Raw genomic sequence first — 22,316 nt, 5'->3', positions numbered from 1 at the left:
CCACAAACCTCCCAGCGCAGCCTGGCGCACTCAACGCAAAAAAACCCTTTTCCTCATGTTGAGGTAGAACTTCTTGTGGTTTTATTTATGGCCACTGCTCCTGGCCGAGTCGCTTCCCACGCCGCACGGGAAACCCTGCGCCCCGGGGAGCGGCCGCCGCTCCCCAGTGGGGGCTGTGGGGGGCTGCAGCAGCGGCGGGCGGGGCGGGCCCGGAGGGAGGCGGGGCTGCGCCGGGGACCAATCAGCGCTCGGGGAAGCGCGGGAAGGCGGGAGGAAGAGGCGGGGCGGGACCGGAGACGCGGCCAATGGCGAGTCGGGACGGGCGTGCGAGAGCGGGACTTGGGCGTAGGAGCCCGTCAGCGGCGAGGAAGGGCGGTGCCAGCCAATCGGAGGCCACTGTGGAGACGGGCGAGCCAATGGCGAGCCGCGCAGGCGAGACGCCAGCCAATCAGGACGCGTCCGGCGAACAAAAGGGCCTCTCCAAGGTGCCGGCCCCTTTCCTGAGCACAATTTCACATGACGCAACGGCTGCGGGAAGCGGTTCGCGAGCCGTGCCCGCCGCCGCCATTTTGTGAGCGCGGAGACTGAGCCGGCGGCGGCCCTAGGAGCGTCGGCACTGGCAGCGCAGCCAGCGGGAGCCGCGGCGTGGAGGATGCGGTAGAGGAACCCAGCGGCAGCGGCGGGGGGGCGGCATCGGCATCGCTCGGCGGCGGCGGCGGGGGATCGCGGGGAGGGGGCTGTCGGTCGGTGGGTCGGGTCCTGGTCGGAGCAGCATGTCGGCCCCGGAGAGCAGCGCTGGCAGCAGCGAGGCCCGGGAGGACGCGTGCCGCGACTACCAGTCGTCGCTGGAGGACCTGACGTTCAACAGCAAGCCGCACATCAACATGCTGACCATCCTGGCCGAGGAGAACGTGCCCTTCGCCAAGGACATCGTGTCCCTGATCGAGGCGCAAATCGCCAAGGTTTTTATATTCCACCGACTACTACTCCTACCTATACTGCTGGGGGGACCGGCCGGGGCAGCGGGGTAGGGCGGCCTGGGGGCCCGCAGGACAGGCGCGGGGGGAGCCGAGCGGCGGAGGCGGTTCAGGGGGACAGAGCAGAGCCGGGCGTCGAGAGGGCCCGAGGGCCGGGAAATGGGGCGAGAGAGGGGGAGAGGCTCGGGCGGGGTGGGCATGGCTGGGCTGGGGCGGCGAGGGGGCCTAGGAAGTAGTGCCGGGGGAGGGGGGAAGGGTTTGATAGGGGGCGAACAGAGAGCAGGATTCGGACCGAGTTGGGGGAGTACGGGGGTGTAGGAGGCTGGGGGTCGCCCTGGGGGAAACAGGCGGAGGAGGGAAGCGTGTCTCAGCTGGGATCAGGGAGACGCGGGGCGAGGCGGCGGGCGGGGGCTCCTCCTTCCATCGCGAAGCTTAAGGGTGCTGCTGCTTCTACTCCCCCATCGCACAGGGAGCAGGGGACTCGAGGGAGGGGAGCAGCCCCCACACCACCCTGTTGGGAGTAGGGAAGGGCTTGGGATTCGCCCCAGGAAGAGCTGAGGGAGGAGGGCAGCGTGGCTCGCGCTGGGAGCCCCGCGTAAATAGCAGGCACAACATGGCGGCCCGGCAGTGACTGGGCAGCTGCACTTCCTCGCCCTTGGAGCGGGGTTTTCCCCCACAAGCAGCCAGGAGTCGGTGTCCAAATGTGGTGACTAAACCCTTGGATTTAGGTGATTTCCACAGTAGGTGGATAGTGCAACCATTAGAGAAGATCTGAGTGGGGAGGTCTCGTGGAGAGTTGGGTTTTTCTTGGGGGTAGTTTAAAAGGAATATAAGTTTCCAGAATGCATATTGTCCGTGACTGAAGGGCTAAGTATAGTGACATTTAAGTAGAAGTTAAAACTATTTCCCCAGTGTGGTCCCTGTGAGAGATTATTGAGGCGTGGGGGGTCCCTTATATCGTAAAAAAGTTTGTGGGTGAAAGGTGATCATCTCCTTCGGTTAGAGGAGTGTGTGTGGTGGTGATGGGGGTTGTTTTGCTCTTCCTCGTTAGAGAAAATTCTGTGGGCTTGGGATAATCTGTTTGGATTTCAGGTGACCTGTGCCCCGGCTAGCTTAGTGTTGTGTGCGTATTTAATTTATTTTGGCTAGAGTAGTTTATTGGTTGAGGATGTGGTAGCAGAAATTCTCCCCGAGTGTAGAAACTGCAGCAGCCTGTAGGATCCTAACATGGCGTCTGAGAGACACATGATATAAAAAGGGAAAGAGGAGGCTCCCTCTGAGCCCAGCCCAGGCAGTTGCTGACATCAGTCAGCCACTGTACATGCATGGGGGTTTGCAGCACCTTTTTATCGAGCATTTTAGAAGAAGAGGGTTCTCCTTTCAAACCTCCACCCCCGTATTTGTGCAAGCCACCCCTCCCCCGTTGTTTCCCTTGCTCCCTCTGATCTCAGGTGTTAAAAGGCCTTTTTCTTTGGCTTTAATCGTGGTTTATAATGGTGAGAATTGTACTATCTAATGGTGGGGGTGGGAAACATCTTTTAAGATACTTAATCTGTCCTTCTGTCAATGCAGGATGTCTTTTTAGTGTGCCACAGACCTCTTCCAGTCTAGTTTTAAATGCTGCCGGTGGCTGAGTTTTGCCATTCCTTGGGGAGGTGACCTCATAATCTAATAGCTCTCACCATTATATCTCCTAAAAGACAGTGGATGTGTATAAAATGATTTGTGATGAATAACAATGCTGTCAATTTTTTTTTCTCATTTCTGGGTGATTCAGAACCTGCCCTGAAGTTTGGGGTTTTTTTAAAAGATGTCTTAAAACCTGTATCAATGGTTAGTTTTGCCTAGTTATTGTTTATGACTGTAGTTTATTCAAGGCAAGTTTTTAGTTGTTTCTGGGAAAGTGATCTCCTTTACTAAGCCACTTTTAAAAAGTGTTGCCTGGAGACAGTTTGTTTAGTGTAAAACTTGAGTGGTCTGCTTTACAATTTAATAAATGGTTCTGAGATGTGTGTCTGGTATTATAAAATTTGTAAATAAAAAGTGTGAAATATGTATTTGTCTTTTTATTTACCATTGTATAGTGCAGAATTTGTTTCCAAGACCCATTTTGTATACAAAGTTGCCTTTTTTTTTTTTTAACAAATTTTTTCACAAGTTTGTGTCTTGGGGTTCAATTGCCAGATACTATTTTAAAGTTGAAATCTTTTAGGAACCTAATAAAAAAGAGCCACACATTTCCAACAATAGCTTTCCTACGTTATTTGAAGGAACAGTGGGAGTTTTGTAAAGAAGTCTTTAATATTATGCTGATGAGCTCAGAGTTAGTGTTCTTCTGTGTTCTGGTGATTATGCGGCGCCTCCCTGCCTTTTGGTTAGTGTCGTGCGGGCATCTTTCTTGCTTGGGGGTTTTGCAGAGACCTCCTGGAAACAAAGTGCATTCCGGTGTGGGATTCCCTTCTGTGGTTATTGAAATGCGTGCTAGATACTTTGACATAATAAACACTTTCAGAAGAGGAGACTTAAATATTCCAACCGTATTTAAGTCACGTTTCTTTACATGGGACACCTGAATAGCTTATATTTGAAGCAGGGTACACTGCTGAGCTGCTGATTGTGCCCCATAGTTGGAAGTCGGCTTCCTTACCTAGGTGCTGGTGTTTCCGTGTGTGATTGCCGTAACAGTCTGATGCGTGATGAAAGTGACAGTTCCACTTCTTTCAGTGCTTTTGCTACTAATGGTTCCCCAGCATCTCAAACTTCTACCCTAGCCAAGTGTAGTGAGCTGCTTTCCTGCGCTGGTGAAATGGGAGAATTTAACTCGGGGGGCAGCTCTTGGGCATAGGTACTTCTGGGGCAGCTCTTTGTCTCCCTAGTACAGCTGACTAAAAGTCAGAAATGGTGCGCTGTCATTTGGTTGTAAAGGAAGGCACTCAGAACTGGAGTGTTTTTAATGTGCCATTGTACAGACTGCTTCAAAGAAGAAGCCAGTATCCCACAGACATTATAAATAGCTGCAGATCCACAGTCTTTTATGTCTGAGACCTATGCAATGCTTTTTTCTAACACTTGCACATTAGGTTGTTTACAGTTCAGTATTACTTCACAGTGTGAGATTGGCTTCTAATGTGCTGCAATTAGTTTTAGCTAACTTAGCTGGGGTTTTTGTCTTTATGTACAAAACGCTTCACTTGCCTGTTTCTACTTTTTTCCAATATGTTCGAAGGCAGTGACAGCCTCCCTACCTTCCTGCCCTCAACTAACAAGTTCTGCCCTCTTCAATAATAAGTTTCAGGTCATGGTAAATTACATTTTTAAGGGTGAGGAAGCACTCTGCCCATGTAAAAATAATGGTGAGTGGGTACCCTTCTGTGAACCACCTTAAAGGGGAAGGAATTGAATTTAAAATGGTGAAGCAGTAGCACCTCACACACTTGTTTGGATAACGGGCGTGCAAAGTAAGGTGTCATGAATTAATCTAGTAGCCTATTCTGTTTAAAATGAGCAGTGAGTGAAGTTATTCTGCTTTTATCCTGAGGTTAACCAGATGGTGAATGGAACTTTAAGTATTGCAAGTGGATGCTCTTCCAAGGGGATCATGGTCAACACACACTGCTTGTGTTGTCTTTCATGTCCTCTTCAACAAGTCTGTGTACTTGCTGATATTTTTTAAAACTTTGCTGTGCCTTCTGCTGTGTGAAAGCCACCGGCAGGCATTAAAATCATTTTTACTGGTCCAGTACTGCTTTTTGTAAACTGGAAGTTGCTGCAGCAGTCCAGGGTCACCACACTTTCATTACACACTTGGTGTGAGTTTTGAAAAAGGATTTTAAAAAACCCCAACCAAAACCAAACAACAACAACAACAAAAAAGCCTCCTGTAGCAAAGCTATGTCCAGAAGAAGACAACGTTCTATGAAAATGGTGGTTGCAGTTCCTGAGCTTGTCTGTGATTTACCCAGTCGACCAGATGACTGAGTTTTGACTGGCTTTTGAACTCTGTTCTGACTGTGTTTTTGCATGCACTCTGGAAATCAGAATCTTCGACAGCTGCAAGTGCCAAGAGAGAATGGGACTCTCTGCTATAACCAGTTGGATTACAGTGAAATAATTACAACCTATTCTGCGTGTAATTTATGAAAGACTGTGATAATCAACATATAATTAACAGCTACAGAAGTTCACTGACTTGGGCTATTTGCCAGAAGTCTAATTTGTGTTCTGTGAAATCCAGAAAAATCCATCCAGGAGGTTTGAATTATAAACGATTTTTAGAAGTTCCTTGAAGTGCTGACGGTGTTTTCCTGCTGAGTTACTTCCTCAAGGATTCCTAGTGGCAATACTGTCTCATGGGCTTCTTTTTTCCTTTTTTCCCCCTCTTTTTTCCAAAGCTTTAATACACAAACAAATTAACCTAAGCTGTTCTTTTTTTTTTTTTTTTTTTTTTTTTTAATTTTACTTTTTGTGATAGACCCACTACATTATGCTTTGAACTGAGTGTCCATTTTTCAGACTAAGTTTTTGTATAGACAAAAATCCCAAGCCAAATCTCTCGGTATTTATAGTGGCAACCAAAAAGAGAGGTCTGTATTTCTGGGATTGGTAATCCCTTTATTTGAAATGTTTAAAGTATGTTTTTGTTGTACTAAACTTCTCAGTTTCTTCTTATTACTCCAGGCTCCTGCATCAGAGAAGCTGCCCGTTATGTACCTAATGGATTCCATTGTCAAGAATGTGGGAAGAGAGTATCTTACTGCATTTACTAAAAACCTAGTTGCAACATTTATTTGTGTATTTGAAAAGGTATATACACTTTCAGAAAAGTACTGTATTCTAAGCAAAGTTTGTTCCTGGTAAAATAAGTACGTGCTTTCAGATTTGGGTTTTCTTGTGTGGTGAACTATACAAATTGGTTGGTTTTTATAAATCTCAAAGATTATTCCTTGTGCTATTGAGCATGTAAATTAGCAGAAAGATACCAGGTATTACTTAATTTGATGTGTAAACATAGTAGCTTTCCTGTGCAGGCAAGATTTCACTAAGAGTATTTTGATTATTGATGGCTTAGATGGATGGACTTTGTGTAATGTATAGACCAAGTAATTATGAATCACTGGTTTATTTTTAAGATAGTCAGTAGTCCTTATGCCAAGAAAAGACTGAGAATCAGTTTCCTGTGGATTTCTCAAAGCCTCACTCTCCTGTAGTTAGATTTATATGATTTATATAATTCACATTGTGCAAAATGAATGCTTAAACTCAAGAGTGAGTAGCACTAAAACCTGGTTCTCTCTTGGTGGTCTGTTAGCTGAAAAAAATGCTGCGACTGTGTGGGGGAAAGACCTTAAAAGGTGACTGTATTATAAATAATATTTAATTTCATTCAACAATGAAAGCTGCTGCCATATCTTTTAATTCTGGCTCTTAATCTTGAAGCCCAGTGAAGTAATTGTGCGTACTCGTCAGTGAGAAAAGCATATCAGAGTCCAGGATTTGAATGGGTTTAAGTTGGATCAGAAAAGAAGGGCTAACTTCTGTGGTTTCCTGTATGTTAAAAGAAAGTGGTGCTTCATAAGAATGAATGCAGCTTTTGCGTATTTATCATTATATATCAGTGAGGATCTGGAATTCCAGTACGCTGTATAGGTGGTTTTCAGATGTAAAGTGCATGATGAAGTAAGGAATAGATTGTTACCGTGACTATAGAAGACGTAAACTCCTGTGTGTAGAGCAGATAGAGATAGATTTAATTGGGTGTTAAATTGTGAATGCTCTTCCACTGAGTTATGTGTAAGGTTGCAGCTGAATGTAGCTCTGGATAATAACTAATCTTGAGAGGTTTATATGTTAACTTGCTACTAAGCTAACTAGAACTATTAGATGTGCAAAGTGGCAGTCATTTCTAATAGCTTAGTTGGTCACGTTAAAAGATGTGAGTAGAATTCCAGCACAGACATCGTTACAGATTTGGTTTTACCAATAAATGGTCACTAAGGTATCTTTAGACACTTGAAGTCAGAACTGTTCCCACAGTCATTCCTGCACATTTTTGCAGTGAACATCAGTGAAGCCTCTCATGGAAAATTTTATAGAGGCATCATCCCAATTACTAAGTATAAATTACTTCTATTGAAGCTCCAGCTCTTACCCAGAAAAAACCTCCAAACTTTCCAGAATATTCTGTCTAGATGTAACATCTGAAAATGGCAGCAAAAATCATCTACATGGGCAGTACTTAAGGATTGAATTGGAATGTTGAAATTAAACCAGCTGCATGTATTTTGTCCTCTAATGTTTTTTGTTGTTTAATTGAGCCACTGAAGTTATGAGATGAACTAAATTTTTCTTCATTGTAAATTTTCAATTTAGCTGCCATGAGATAATCCAATTGTAAAGAGATAAAATGGGCCTCTGGTCCTACAAATACATTTGATCTGTGACTCATACGTGGATGGGTCTAATTCTACAGCTGAAACAAAATAATAACTGGCTTCATTTTAGCTTGTATTTGTTTCATTGCATTTGTTGGGAAAGAAATCCTTCAGTGACTAAAACTGAGCAAAACACCTTTTTTTTCATTCAGAGTTTGTTTTTTCTTGATTTGTTTGTCATTGTTATATTCCAGCACAAACACTTGAATGTATTGTCTCAGAGGCTGTTGCCTTTCAATACTTTTGTTACTGTATTTTTTTCCACAGAAGTTGGGCCAGTAAAATGAGAATTTTGCTAATGGAAAAGTTGAAAGAAAATTCTCAGAGCATGGTAACACACAATAAAATCTTCAAATGGCCTTGAAACAGTTCCACATTTGAGCTTCTGTTACTGATCCTGTTGATAAAGATGTGTGGTCTGCACTGCTTATAAATTTTGTGTAGCAAGTTCAGCATGTTGAAATGTCAAGATAGAAATAAGAAATGAATGAAATCTTAAGTTCTACAGAAAAGTTTAAGAAATTGTTCTATATTAACTTAACAAGCCATAGAATTGTTTTATTGTTTTAGGTGGATGAAAATACTAGGAAAAGTTTATTTAAATTGCGCTCCACATGGGATGATATTTTTCCTTTGAAGAAACTATATGCACTTGATGTCAGAGTCAACTCATTAGATCCTGCCTGGCCAATTAAACCTCTGCCCCCAAATGTGAATACTTCTAGCATCCATGTGAATCCTAAGTTTTTAAATAAATCGGTAAGTTTTTCTGCCTTCTGTAAGAACAGATGATAATATGTGTAGTTTTCATTGTTTGTATGCTGCTTTTTGACAATTTAGAATATTAAGAATGAAGTATCTGACCTTTGTAAACAGGTAAGAGAAATCTACAAATTCAGAATATTTGAAGGACTTGGGGATTTTGTTCACAAGTTGTATTCTAGGGTTTGAAACATTGAGGAATTAATAATAAATTCTCTACACCTGTCAAAGCAGGCAAATCATAGTTGGGCAAAAGAATTGCAGTTCATAACTGCTGTGCGAACCAAGTCCCGGTACTGGATCATGACAACACTGAAAGGAGATGGTTTGAGTTGATTTCGTTAGGATTTTAAATGTAACTTTTCTTTATTTTGTTTTTAGCCAGAGGAATCTAATGCACCTACCTCTGCTGTCCCTTCTGGTGCCTCTACTCCTCCAGCTGTTCCTGAAATACAAAAGAATTTGACACAGGAGCAATTGATAAGGCAGCAATTGCTTGCGAAGCAAAAGCAGTTGTTAGAACTTCAGCAAAAAAAACTAGAGCTGGAGCTGGAACAGACTAAAGCACAGTTGGTGAGTAGGATAGTTAATAAAACTTTCATAGTTGAGGTCTCTCTTTTGGAGACTACTTGGCTGTACTGGGGAGTACAGTACATTGGTTTTTCCCCATGTTAGGCAAGTGTAGCTATTTTAGGACTACTAGAGCAATGCAAGGTGATCTGGGGTTCCTGAACAGTTTTTGTTATCGTGAACCCTTAAGTATTACACTTAAATGTAAAAAAAAGTGAAATTATTGTGGTTAGGTTTTAATTTTTCTTCAGAATGGTACCTGACTCCAATCTTCATCTTTCACCTCTTGCAGCTGATAGTGAGCTGGGCTATTTCAAATATGTTTAGTCCTAAGGAACAAGGGAGCCTGATTGTTTGTAAACAAAGTCAGTTTCTTGGTCACCAGTAGTCGAAAGTCTTGCTGTGTTGGCAGTTGACAATACCAAATTAAGCATCTTTGAACTGAAGTGTGAAAATAGGATACTTGGCAGCTGAGTTGCCAAGAGCATGTAGGATATATAGGAAGGCTGGCACTATAATTGGAACATGTGCCAGTTACATATTTTGCAGTGTTTACTTTATATGCTGGTCTTGCATTGTATTTGATTTGTAAGGGTACTGCATTATTTTAGTGCTTATAATTAGCAATTAGTGGGTGAATTTCAGTTAAATGGCTGAAGCTCATAACACTTAAGATGTGGCTATTACAATTTTGTTTTTGAGGCAGAATATTAGCACCTCTGGGTAGGAGTTGTGGCATATAGATTAATGGTGATTTTTTCCAATTTCAGGCTGTATCTCTCAGTGTTCAGCAGGGGTCATCTAGTATAGCTGCAGTCCCAGCACCTTCCAAGCAACACATGTCTCCCACACCTCATATGACAGTCAAACCACCTCATCAGACTGCTGTGCAATGTGAAAAAAACAAGCCATCCCCAAGTCCTCCTCTTCACGATATCAAAATAGTGAACAGGGATCCTCGGCTTAATAGGATGGGTCAACATTCTTCTCACACTAAAGATCAGTCTCATAGGAAGGAGTTTTCACCGAGTGTGACCAGTCAGTCTGAGACCAAGGGAAGCAAAACAGCACAGGCTGACAAACAGAACTCAGTGAAGTCAGAAAAATCAAAAGCAAGTGAAAAAACACAGAAGAAAGAACTTGAACAGTCCAAAGCAAAATCTAAATCGCCATCACCTTTGAAAAATAAGCTGCCTGATACTAAAGATAGTAAAAGCCAGGAGTGTGAAAGCACTAAGGTTTCTGACATCAGTAAGCGGGATCCAAGATTGAAAAGACATCTTCAAGATAAGTCAGAGGGGAAAGAAGAGGAGGTCAAAGAAAAGAGGAGAAGTACAGAGAAGAAGGAAAAGGAGGATCATAAGACATGTGAACATAGACCAGTGGGGAGCAGAAATAAAGTGATTAACGGTGCTGTTCAGAAACAAGACACAACTACAGAGGAATCAGAAAAACAGGGTGGAAAACAAGGCCGATCAAGTAGTAGAAAACGGTCACGATCACGCTCTCCTAAGGCAAGATCACCATCTACACATTCTCCAAAAAGACGAGAGAGGAGATCACCTAAAAGAAGACTTCGGAGTTTATCTCCTACTTCATCAACTCCTAAAATTGGAAAGATACGTCAGATAGGCCCTAAGCAGTCTCATGTTGAAGAAGGCACACAAGCAGCAAGAGATGAGAGAAATTCTAATAAGAGAAATGTTAAACAAGAGGTGCGTGATCCAAGGAGATTGAAAAAAGCCCAAGAAGAAAGACCCCAAGAGACAGCCACCCAGCACTCTGCAAAAGCTTCTCCAGATCCAAAGGAGAATGCAGAAAACTGGCAGGGATCCAAATCAGGCAAGAGGTGGAAATCTGGTTGGGAAGAAAGTAAAAAGTAAGTTACTATCTTTTAAACTGTGTGAAGGCAGTGGAAATTCTGTTGGCTTTAGTGCAGTTGCCTTTGAGAGGCAGTGTTCAGATTGTTAAAACTGATAGGTTTAACTTGTTTCTACTAGCGAAAAACAGAGATGATACATACTTAAGATTCTAAGGCGATAGTGATGTTTTGCCATGATCAGTTCTAGTAGGAACTGTTACGTCCTGAGTAATGAAATAGTCTACATTTAAAATATATTCTTGTTTTCAGCTCACAGCAGAATGAGGAACACCAAGCACTTGTTAAATCCCCTCACCAAAGACATCGGGAAAACTGGCCTGCTGGTAAAGGAATTCTATCACCCCGAGCACCAAAGCAGCAGCACCGGTTAAGTGTGGATGCCAATTTACAGATTCCCAAAGAATTGACATCTGCAAGTAAAAGAGAATTACTTAAGAAGGTAATACTAATAAATCAGTCTTCATAGAAATGTCCCAGGTATGGGCTTTTTTCTTCCCTTTTTGAAAATCTAAATTAAAACTTTTATGTTACAGGCTAATGACCGCTTAACATCTGGTGAAATAACACAGGATGAGTTTCTCATGGTAGCTCATCAGATCCGACAGCTGTTCCAGTATCAGGAAGGAAAGCACAGATGTAATGTCTGGGATAGCCCTACAGAGGAAAAATGTGGTTTGAAAAAGAAACCTCTTCTATCGGATGCAGAATTAACATATTATGAACATAAAGCTAAACTAAAAAGGACACAAGTTCAGCATTCATTGTCAAGACTTGATCTGTTGGACCCTGATGATATTTTGGATTATCATATACCTGATGCACTGCTTTCTGGAATAGAATGTGAGCAGGCAAAAGCCAAACGGGGGGTACAGTTTGACAGAAAAGAACCATTTGCAGAAAGATCAAGGAGACACTCTCCTGTAAGTGGCACTACAAGACCTTTTTCTGAAAACCTGTCACCGCTTGAGAGTCGACGAAGACTTGAAGAACAGCGTGCTACTAAAGGAGCAAGAGGTTCCGATCCTTATGACAGCTGGGGAGAATCAGATGAATTTAGAGATGCTCTCAGACAACAGGGGAAAAGTACAGCGGAGTTCCAGAAAGTAGATGGAGATGCACTCTGTAGGTTTGATAATCGTGAGGAAAGACAGCTTCTTGGGCAGGCTGGTATGTGATTTTACTTTATTTTATATCTGTTAAGTAACTGACAATATATTAGCGAGTGGTTATGTGATTTTTTTTTTCTGGTTTTTTCAGGTGTTCGAGAGGAACCAAGGTCGCCATTCGCTGAACGTTTCAAAAGAGCTCGATATGAAGATCCAGAGAAAGCACCATTTCCAGAAAGTCCAGGATCAAGATTTGGAGGTATTGAAGCAAAGCAGAGGATAACTGCACTGATGGAAGACAGACCTCTATTTGATGGCTCACCTAGACCGACTGCTGCAAGGGTTGGAGTAGAGGGACAAGGAAGTCCTTTTGTTGATGGTCCTGCTGCTGGTTCAAGTTCCAGAATTGATGGGCCAGCTGGACAGGCTGCAATGAGATTTGAGGGGCCTTTGGTGGGGACAGGGGCATCTCAGTTTGATGGACCTCTGGCAGGAGCAGGGGGAGCTGGAGCCCTAAGATTTGATGGGCCACCAGGGCAGCTGGCAGGGGCCCTGAGATTTGAAGGACCTCCGGGCCAGGTTGGTGGAGGAGGCCCGCTGCGGTTTGAGGGACCTCATGGGCCTTTGCGGTTTGAGGGGCCTGCGGGGCAGCCCGTAGGTGGTCCTAGATTTGAAGGTCCTGGAGTTGGTCTCAGGTTTGAGGGGCCTCATGGTCAGCCTTCAGGTGGTCTCAGGTTTGAGGGACCTCATGGTCAACCTATGGGGCCTCGGGGTCAACCAGGGGGTGGTCTCAGGTTTGAGGGACCCCATGGTCAGCCCTTGGGGCCTCATGGTCAACCAGGGGGTGGCCTCAGGTTTGAGGGGCCACATCTACAGCCAATGGGGCCCCATGGACAACTTGGAGGTGGCCTCAGATTTGAGGGGCCACATGGTCAGCCCATGGGGCCACATGGACCATCAAGTGGTGGGCTCAGGTTTGAGGGGCCACATGGACCATCGGGTGGTGGGAGATTGGAGGGACCACGTGGTCAGCTGGGTCTAGGTCCCAGGTTGATTGATGGACCAGTCCACCAGGGAGCCGGTGGACTTAGATTTGATGGTCCTCTTGGTCGGGCTGGTCCGAGATTTGATGGCTGTCACGGAGCTGGATTTGATGGTCAGCCTGGACAGCTGTCTCTCCTGCAAAGATTTGATGGAATTCATGGACAGCCTGGTCCAAGGTTGGCACCTGGCCAACAGGGACAAGCAAGATTTGAAACAGCCATACCTCAAAGATTTGATGGACCTCACCAGCCATCCTCTAGGTTTGACTTGCCCCTTGGCCTTCAGGGTGCACGTTTTGAAAATGTAGCTAACCATCCTGCCTCAAGACTAGAAATGTCACCATATGGACAAGGCGGTCCGTTTGTTGATCATCCTGGCCAGGGCTACAATGGACCAGCTCATGGGATGCAGTTCCAGAGACCTGATATATTTGATGGTTCACCCGGACCAAATTTCAATGGGCCAGCTGGCCCAGGAGCACAGAACTTCCCACTGAGAGCAGCTGGACATTACTTCGAAGAAAAAGGTCTCCAGGGTCCTCAGTATGGAAATTTCAGTAATATGCCAATGGGAAGTAATCAGGTAAGAGCTGATTGCGTCAAATACTTAGCTTGCAGAAGTGGTTTTTTTGGAGAATTACCAGGATTTCTCCCTGGAAAAATGGAATATTTTTCTGAAGAGTTGGCAGGCTGAGAGTCAGTTTCAAACTAAAAAAGTCACTAGGTAATTTAAGAAAGACATGCATTGGTGTGTTTCAAGAATCTTTTTTAAGTATTAGACAAAATAGTGGATCTTTGCAATCACTTAATAGTTCAGAGTATCTCTTTGAAATCATTATTTTCAACATTAGAACACAACCAGGTAATTGGAAACCTTTGGTGTTTTCATTAAATTTCAACAAAAGTGAATTCTCTATCAGGCATGAAAGATAATGTAAGTGAGATGTATATGATTAATTTTTCTAAGGGATGTAAAGTTAGACTGGACCAAAATGATAGCTGTCTTTTTGCAGCTGTAAGTACTGGTTACAAGCAAGTTTTACAGAGATACCCCTGACTTGGGGGAATTGAGGAAGATAGGGCTGGAGTTGAACTTTCTCACTCAACTGCACTATTGTCTTTTAAAATTCTCTAGGCAACATCTTGCTTTGTCAGTTCAGTTGTCTTTGCTGTTGCTTCTTGGAAATGCTGTCTTCAAAATGAGGAAATGATACTTTACAGTGGTGAAACTGACGTGATCTTGTAGTAGATTTAGAGATTTTGAAAAGCATTTTTCATTTTGTGAGGGGATAAAGAGTCAATGTGAAGAGTTAACTGATTGTATAAAAACAGGTAATGTGTCCTGCAGACCTCTAATGGTATAAAATCTTTAACAATCCAGAGAGCAGACAGTTAGGGAAAAAAACCCAACATTTTTATTCCAAGAGTGTTATAAAGACTGTTTTTCTACCTACAGCTTACTGTAGCTGATGTGCTGAAAAGTCTTGCTTTCAAGATATGTGTCTGTAATGAATGCTGGTTCAGTTCTTGATAACAGTTAATTTTGGCATTTATTAATAACATTTACGGGTTCCATGAATTTCTTGAGGAGCTCTGTTTTGGTGAACATGAGCAATTTAAAAGAAAGTACTGTGTTTAGAAAATGTGATGGTTAAGTAGAAGGAAAAGTGTTGGAAGAAGTTGTGGTGGAGTTTTGTGTGTTTGTTTGCTCTATTAATATTAGGCAAAACAAGAATGTGTTCTGAATTTTCCTAGTGGAAAATGGAAACGGGGGAAAGATCATATAGTTATTTGTGGTCCATAAAATACCAAACTGACATGGTTCATTCCTGGAAGGAGTTCAGTATATGTGAAATTATTGAGAAACATCTAGAAGTTAATAATAAAATGTGCAAAGTAAGTTTATAATGACATTATTATACAAAGAATACTTAAATGTTTACTTTCACAGGTTTCTCTCATGTCTGCTCAACCAGGACCTTATGGCCAAGGTCAGCAGTATTTGCCAAATCCTGGAAGTTTTGTCCAGAACCCTGCAGGTATGTAATAATAGGATTCCTTTTATTTCTTTCTGGTTGTTCGTTTGGTGGTGGCCACAAAAATGACCTTTTTTTGATGTCCTGATTTACGGTGTCTGTGTGGATTAAGGGATGCCTCCTCAGTGAGGTGGCTGTAGATGTAGTGTCTGTAGCACCTTCATCTCTTAAGGAGTTTTTCTCAAACACTGCAGGCTTTTGTTAGTTTTCACTGACCATGTGGTTTGGGTATGAAGGTGTGCTGAAAGAAACCAAAAAAACCAGTTTTGATCTATTTGTTTTTCTGGAAGGCATCAGTCTGTAGGTCTAGACTGCTGTGCTGGAGCGTGCAAACATTTTCAGTGTATGAAGTGGGTTAGTAGTGAAAACTTCAAACACATCATAAAAGGTGAAACTAGGTGATGAAGTAGATTCTGGGCGATGAAGTAGTTTGAGTGTGGTGAAGTGTCTAAGTATGGATCCAAGCCAATACTGCATTTCAGGAGCCACCATCCAGTAGAGATCTGTCTATGGGCAGCAGCTTAGGTTGCACTTCAGAATACATTATGAAGGAAGGGAAAATCTTGTTACAAAGATTCCCCGTTGCAAGGGAAAAAATTAGCCAAATACTAGATAAAGCAGAGAGCTGGTAAACAATTTGTAACAAAAAATGAAATCAGTGGGAGGCAACAGGAAAATTGTGTTGTGATATGCACAGATAAAAGGGAGGTTGATTTCTGATGCTAACTTTTTGTGACCTTGAACATCTTTGTTCTTCCCTAGGAGCCCTTTCCCATTCATATCCTGATAACCACCTTGGACAGGTTGATGTCAATGAATTGTTTGCTAAACTGCTGAAAACAGGGATCCTCAAATTGTCTAAAACTGATTCCACTTCAGCACGTATGTAGATTTTTTATGTTCTAGCTATCTAGTTTATCCACAGCTCAAGTGTAAATCTGAGTATACAAACTTTTGTGAATTCCTGCATGGTTTTTTTAAACTGAACTCCGTTTTTGGGAAGGAATTTAATTTGGGAGTGCATATAATGAAGTAAATTTCTGGTATCTTGTTTAATTTACGCTTCAGCTATCCAGAGCAGTCAGTTTTGTCTTTGGTGCTGTGCTTTTGTAACTTGTTCTTGATTATAATCAGGGTCTTTTCATCTTCTGAAATATTTCTCTATCTGTGAAGAATGAATTTTAATGCCAAACACTGAGGTGAAATACTGTTTTCCTCAATTGAAATTCGGGCTTATTTTCTTTTATGCTTTTTTTTTAATGGTGTCAGAAGATGACTGATTTAGCTGTTACACACTTGTGTTTGACCACAGTCAGACTGTGTTAATAACGTTTGAAAAAAAAACTTCTAGGAGCACATAATTCCTTTCTGATGATGGATGTACTGAAATCTTGGTAAATTTATCTCTTTGTGGTTTCTAGAAGCAAACGAAACATCGGCGCAGCCGACTGCTGAAGAAGAAGATGATGATCAGAATGAAGATCAAAATGTTCCAGACCTCACTAACTTCATAGTTGAAGAACTTAGACAGTGCGTATATAGAATGGGCTTACAGTAGGAATAACAACGTGGCAGTAGCTGGATAGTTCATCCAAGACATTAAAAGCTTTTAAAATTATCTGACACTTTGTGATTCAGGGGAGGTTAAAGTTGCATTGTTTGATGTCAGTGTTGTTGAAGTTGAGAAAGGCAGAAGAGGGAAAGTTAACATGGGAAGACGTAGCTTTGCACAGAGGTGCACGTTCTTACTGGAGCACGAGGGTTGTGATGGGCAGTGAAGCCCAGGCCTGGGCTGCATCCAAAGCAGTGTGGCAAGGAGGTCGAGGGAGGTGATTGTCCCTCTTCTCTGGGGAGACGCCACCTGCAGTGCTGCTCTGGGCCCCAGCACAAGGAGGATGTGGGCTTGTTGGGAGTGATGCACAGGAGGCCATGAAGATGATGAGAGGCCTGGAGTACCTCTGCTGTGGAGTCAGACTGAGAGTTGGGGTGGTTCATTCTGGAGAGGAGAGGGCTCCAGGGAGGCCTTACTGGAGTCTTCCATTACCTAAAGGGGACTACAGGAAAAATTGGAGAGGGGCTTGTCACAAGGCCAGGTAGTGATAGGACAAGGGCAAATGGCCTTATGCTGAAGAACAGATTTACTGTAGATAGTAGGAAGAAATTCTTTACTGAGAGGGTGATGAGGCACTAGAATAGGTTGCCCAGAGAAGCTGTGGATGCCGCACCCATGGAAGTGTTCAAGGCCAGATTGGATGGGGCCCTGTGCAACCTGGTGGAAGGTGTCCCTGCCCATGGCAGAGGGGGTTGGAACTGAATGGGCTTTTAAGACTCATTCCAACCCAAACCATTCTAGGATTTTAATTTTACCACTTTGATGGTAGCTTGTAAAGCTGGGCCAAATGAAGGCATTGCTATCTGAGCATTTTTAGGTGAGAAAAGCTAGTAGGATGAGACACAACAATAACATGTTTCTCATGAATCGTTAATAAGAGCCCATTGTTTTTGAATGTTTAAGTTGATTGTGATGTGAAAATCAGGATGAAATGTAGTCATACTGTGTACTTTTAACTTGGAGTAGATTCATGCTTTTCCCCTACTATTGTAGGCAAATGAAGCAATTTACTGAGAAACTTCCTGCTGTCTCTTTTTAAAGAAGTGTTAAGTTTATTTTTTTAATCTCTTTTTGTAGGCGTTATGATAGTGTTATAAATCGACTGTACACTGGAATTCAGTGTTACTCCTGTGGAATGAGATTCACTACTTCACAGACAGACGTTTATGCAGATCATTTAGATTGGCATTATCGCCAGAACCGGACAGAAAAAGATGTCAGCAGAAAAATTACACACAGGAGATGGTACTACAGTTTAACAGTAAGTAATGCAGTATTTGTGTGGATAAATTACAGGCTGGAGTCTGGGTTTTGCTCCTGCGTGTGCGGTAGGATGGCAGCTGAAATTTGCATCATCACAGGAGTTGGCTGTGACAAACAGAGATGTCTTAGATACTTCAAGTAGTCCGCAAATGCCTGTCAGAATACAAAAGGCAATTGTGTGATGAACAATGAACAGTTTAAAGCTGCTTATTGTACTGTTTTCATTCCTCTGGGAATGGTATTTGAAGGATAGTGATTTTTTTGGAAAAAGTTTAAGTGTAGTATTGTGAGAAAGAGTACACTGTGCTAATGTTGCATTTGGGAAATATTTTAGTTTTAACAAAGTAAGATTTATTAAATGCGGTACTTTGGGATGTCTGAGTGAGAATGAAAACTTTCCTTAGGACTGGATTGAATTTGAAGAAATAGCAGATCTAGAGGAGCGTGCTAAAAGCCAGTTCTTCGAAAAAGCTCACGAAGAGGTTGTGTTGAAGACGCAGGAAGCTGCGAAAGAGAAGGAGTTTCAGAGTGTCCCAGCGGGGCCAGCTGGAGCGGTCGAGGTAAGTTTCAGCTTGCCAGATAACAAGAACATAGTTACCAGCCCAGATAGCAAGAATCTAGTCTTTCAAAGGCTTGTGCTGTATCCTTGTTACTTAATGTAGACTGGAATATTGTACTTGGGCCTTTGTGCAGCCCCTCCATAGGCCGTGTATTTGTGTATGTAATGCTTGCTTCCCAGTATACTGTATAAGTATACTACTTATACAGGAGTATTTTAAACCACCTGTAGTTAAAAAAAATGTACACCCATTGGCATTCTGTGGTTTTAGCAAAATTGAAGCAGACACAGTGTATTAATTTGCTGAGTGTTTACATAAATAGAGTCAGCGATTTGTCCTTTGATGGTCATTTGTCGTTCAAATAACTACAGGTTTACTTGGTTTTTGGTACTTTCAAACACAAAGTTTCTGTTCTGGTAGCAGACAGGCGTTAGAAGAAATACCACGATTTGAAAGTAATCAGTAGAGCTGTATTTTGGTAGGTGAACTGGTGTAATAATCAAATACAAGTGTTGTTACAGTTACAATTTAGTTTTACATGCTAAGTCTCTAAGAAACTAGCTATGAAACCAGAAAGGCTTTTTTTTTCATTTGAAAAAGCACCTTTTGTGCATTGTTCTCTGGGTTGGTAATTTTTCACAAAAGAACTAAAAATGTTAGTACTCCATCTAAAAGTTGAAATTACAGGCTAAGGGAGAAGAATTAAGATAATGCCATAAATAAAGCTAGTTAAATTGCGGTAGTGGATTGTCTTACATGACAAGAGGGGATTACACTGTTACAAAATGCTTTGCAGACTTACTAGCTAAAGGGGCAAAGCTTACCTTTCTCAAGTGACAGAGTATTCAGAGCCAGAAGGTGATCCTTTTTCTGTCTGCAAGCCATACTCAATTTTTAATTAAGGTTTACTAATTATTAAAGTGATTTTTAAAGTGTGGAGGAAAGGTCATGTTCTAGGCTTAATATACTTAATTTAAAAGAACCTTATTTGACTCGTACTGGATTCTTGAGAGTTTCATGTGATCAGCAAATTGCAATAACATCATTTATCTGTTGTTCCAATAACTTTTCAGAGCTGTGAAATTTGCCAAGAACAATTTGAACAGTATTGGGATGAGGAAGAGGAAGAGTGGCACCTGAAGAATGCTATCAGGGTAGATGAAAAGGTAATCTGATCTTATTTATATGTGATACTAATTTATAGTAAAACCCCTGAAGAATTACAGGAAAAAAAAACAGGGGGAAGGTGGCAAGTGCTCTTTTTCTCCTGAAGGATTTCTATTGTAGCTTTCCTGGCTTCCAAATACATAAATATCTGTGCCTTTGGAAGTGCCTGAAATCCTGGTGTCATTGGTATGGGCTCACTAGCTCTCCTTTACACTGCAGTGCTCAAAGAAAAACTGATGTCTCTGTGTATGGGTGTTGGTATCAGTTATTTCTGCATGCAGCTGTGCACAGATAATTCCCAGCACTCACCAGGCTTCTGTATGATAACATTTCCTAAACAAACATCACAAAATCTAGTCTCAGATATATGCTCAGATATATGTTCTGAGCAGGCTCATACTCAGCCTGCTCAGAGCACAATTTCTCTAGATGAATTATGTGATGTGTAATAGACACTGTTCAGGTAATTATCAGTGATCCTGCTGTCTTTTTTTTTTACACATTTAAATGCATAACATTTTTTTTTCAGATCTACCATCCATCTTGTTACGAAGATTACCAGAATGTAAGTGGATCCTTTATTTTTTTGGAAGCAGTTCATTTTCCGTTTGTTTGCTTGATCTCTTGACTTTGCAGGGAGCAGATGTGCTCAGAACATACTGCCCATTTCTCTTGCCTAACACTTGGAGGCCTTGGGTACGGCAAGTTTATCATACGGAATTAGCTGAGATGCATTTGTGGTTGTGATGTACCATAACACCTTGTGTGCCATAAAACAAAGCCATGGTTTGATGGATTTATTGTGGAGTAACGTGCAATCTTAGTAACTGGTAATGATGGAGTAGATGAGAATTGGTGTGTGTGACATTTTTAATGCTTTGGGAGTTAAAATTGTCCTGAGGGCGGATAGCAGGGAACACTTCATGGTAATGTGTTAAGCATTTCATCACTGCTTGGTGATATTTTTCAAAGGAATTGGGAAAAATGTAATGCTATTTAAAAAATGAATTTGTTTTCTTAAAAGTTTGATGAAATAGAAGTTTGGATTTTGAGTGCCTGACCATCAACATATTTGCATTTTGAAAAAAGGCAAAAAGAGTAAGAGGCTAAAAACTGTTATTTTAGCGTGCTAATGCTGCATTGACTTTAACTTTGCAGACATCATCATTTGATTGCACACCATCTCCCAGCAAGACTCCTTCAGAAAATCCACTAAATATAATGTTGGACATTGTTAAACAAGAAACTGAAGAGTCCTGTGACTCACCTAAAATCAAAGAAGAACCTGAGGACACCCCTCCTGCCTGTGCAGAAGAGAGCACACCTGCATCTACAGAAATCAAAACAGAACCTGAGGAGTCTGTTTAAATAAACTGCGGTATGATTTTTTTTTTTTTACAGAAGAGCTGCTGTGTTAATTCTGGAAGGCAAATACTTTTTATATGAATAAAAATGTCCAACTGAGGCAGGGCCTCAACTACTGTTTGGTTAATAAATACATTTTTGTATTTGAAATTTCTTATTGCCTGCACAGTTTCAGGTGTCATTGTGTGAAAGTTCTGTAGATGCGTGAAAATTTAATGGTATATGTAAAAATGTAAAATTTTCACTTGATGAAATGTAAATTATAAATAAAAGATATTTTTGCTATATATGGAGTGTAATGTTTATGCACACCATCAAATAAAGACAGCGTTTCTGTACTTTTTTCAGTTTAAAATGAATTAAAATTAATTTTTGCTTAATAAGATTCAGAAGACTGCAAGCAAGTCTCTTCCTTCAGTTATCGTATAGGTGGGTTATCAAGGGAAGGAGCTTTTCAGACAGGCCTAGATTCCTTGTCTTTTTAAAGTTATTTGAATAAACTTACATATCCAGATGTTTAAAAAAAAATGACAACAACAAAAAAATTAAAAATCCACAAAAAACTCACAAAAAGACAGTTCTGGGTAGAAGGGGAAAATTTAACAAACCAACCGGAGTGCTTGATTGTGGTGAACACAAGTGCCAACAAAAAAATTAACAAACCAGGATGCCTGGTAATTAAGACATTTTTAATGTTTTGGGGGTTTTTTTTCCATTAGTCAAACACAAATTTAATAAAGCTGAATTTTCTTTACGTTAGGGGGGAATGAATGTAAGAATGCTCATTTGAAACATGGTTAACATTTTCTTTTTTTATTGCTTATGACTGGACTTAGATGGTAAACCAGATATCCTGAAATGTTAATATTTCTTAAATGTTATAAATAAAACTAAGCATATATTTGAGTGTGAGTCTCTTCCTTTCAATGAAGGGTCTGTGTGGCTGGTACATTTGTGGGACTGGAAATAGAAGTTGTGTGTTCCGGTATGCATTTGATGTTTTATTCACTCTGCTAGTGACAGTGTATTTTTAACTTGCTGGGAGCGGGACAGAAGCACTAAAACTCAGCAATGTCACTCCTAGCATGTGACTTTGCAGTGGGAATAACTGGGAGTCAGAATTCCTCCTTAGTGTCTAAGAGAAACAATCAGCCGTGCAAATGTTGGCTGCAAAAACTTATTCCCATGTTCACCGGGCTTCATGCAGTTTTAAGATGTAATACTTTGATTCTTGTATTAAGATTGGAGCTGTAGTTGTGAGCCTGCCCTGTTCTTAGATACCAGACTTTAAAATGCTGTTTAATTAGAGACAGACTAGAGGAACAAAAATACAGTGGCTCAGGGTGGTGTCAGGCTTTGCAGTGGTGTGTGGCTGCTGGCTGTGTTGTGGGGAGCTGCTCCGGTGTTAGTTACTGCAGCCTCCTCCTGGAGCGGGGATGTAGCCTGGGCCCCTGGCCCAAATACGATGCTTTGTGTCGTGGAATACTGTAAACTTCTAAATCACACCAAGTGAAGTTCAGAGGAGACTGAGCAGAGACGTGG

At 41.9% G+C, this 22,316-nt stretch overlaps 1 protein-coding gene across 1 annotated transcript; it reads left to right on the top strand.

The window, feature by feature from the left end:
* Nucleotides 1-770: 770 nt before the first annotated feature.
* Nucleotides 771-21,681, top strand: PCF11 (PCF11 cleavage and polyadenylation factor subunit). Its single transcript, XM_063394427.1, has 16 exons — nt 771-962; nt 5,655-5,780; nt 7,979-8,167; nt 8,552-8,743; nt 9,511-10,619; nt 10,872-11,061; nt 11,156-11,789; nt 11,880-13,354; nt 14,723-14,810; nt 15,570-15,689; nt 16,229-16,337; nt 17,497-17,680; nt 18,087-18,242; nt 19,316-19,408; nt 19,939-19,974; nt 20,568-21,681. Exons 1-16 carry the CDS (start codon nt 774-776, stop codon nt 20,775-20,777), a joined length of 5,100 nt encoding a protein of 1,699 aa, XP_063250497.1. The 5' UTR covers nt 771-773; the 3' UTR covers nt 20,778-21,681.
* Nucleotides 21,682-22,316: the final 635 nt, after the last annotated feature.

Source organism: Prinia subflava, chromosome 3, assembly GCF_021018805.1.
Source record: "Prinia subflava isolate CZ2003 ecotype Zambia chromosome 3, Cam_Psub_1.2, whole genome shotgun sequence".
NCBI lineage: Eukaryota > Metazoa > Chordata > Aves > Passeriformes > Cisticolidae > Prinia > Prinia subflava.
This window is presented reverse-complemented; position numbering and strand designations above follow the sequence as displayed.

Bases quoted from the DNA above. Each gene is read 5' to 3' on its own strand.
- PCF11 (XM_063394427.1), top strand. From the start codon at position 774: ATGTCGGCCCCGGAGAGCAGCGCTGGCAGCAGCGAGGCCCGGGAGGAC. The intron at 17,681-18,086 runs GTAAGTAATGCA...AACTTTCCTTAG, and splicing joins GATGGTACTACAGTTTAACA to GACTGGATTGAATTTGAAGA. The intron at 18,243-19,315 runs GTAAGTTTCAGC...ATAACTTTTCAG, and splicing joins GGCCAGCTGGAGCGGTCGAG to AGCTGTGAAATTTGCCAAGA.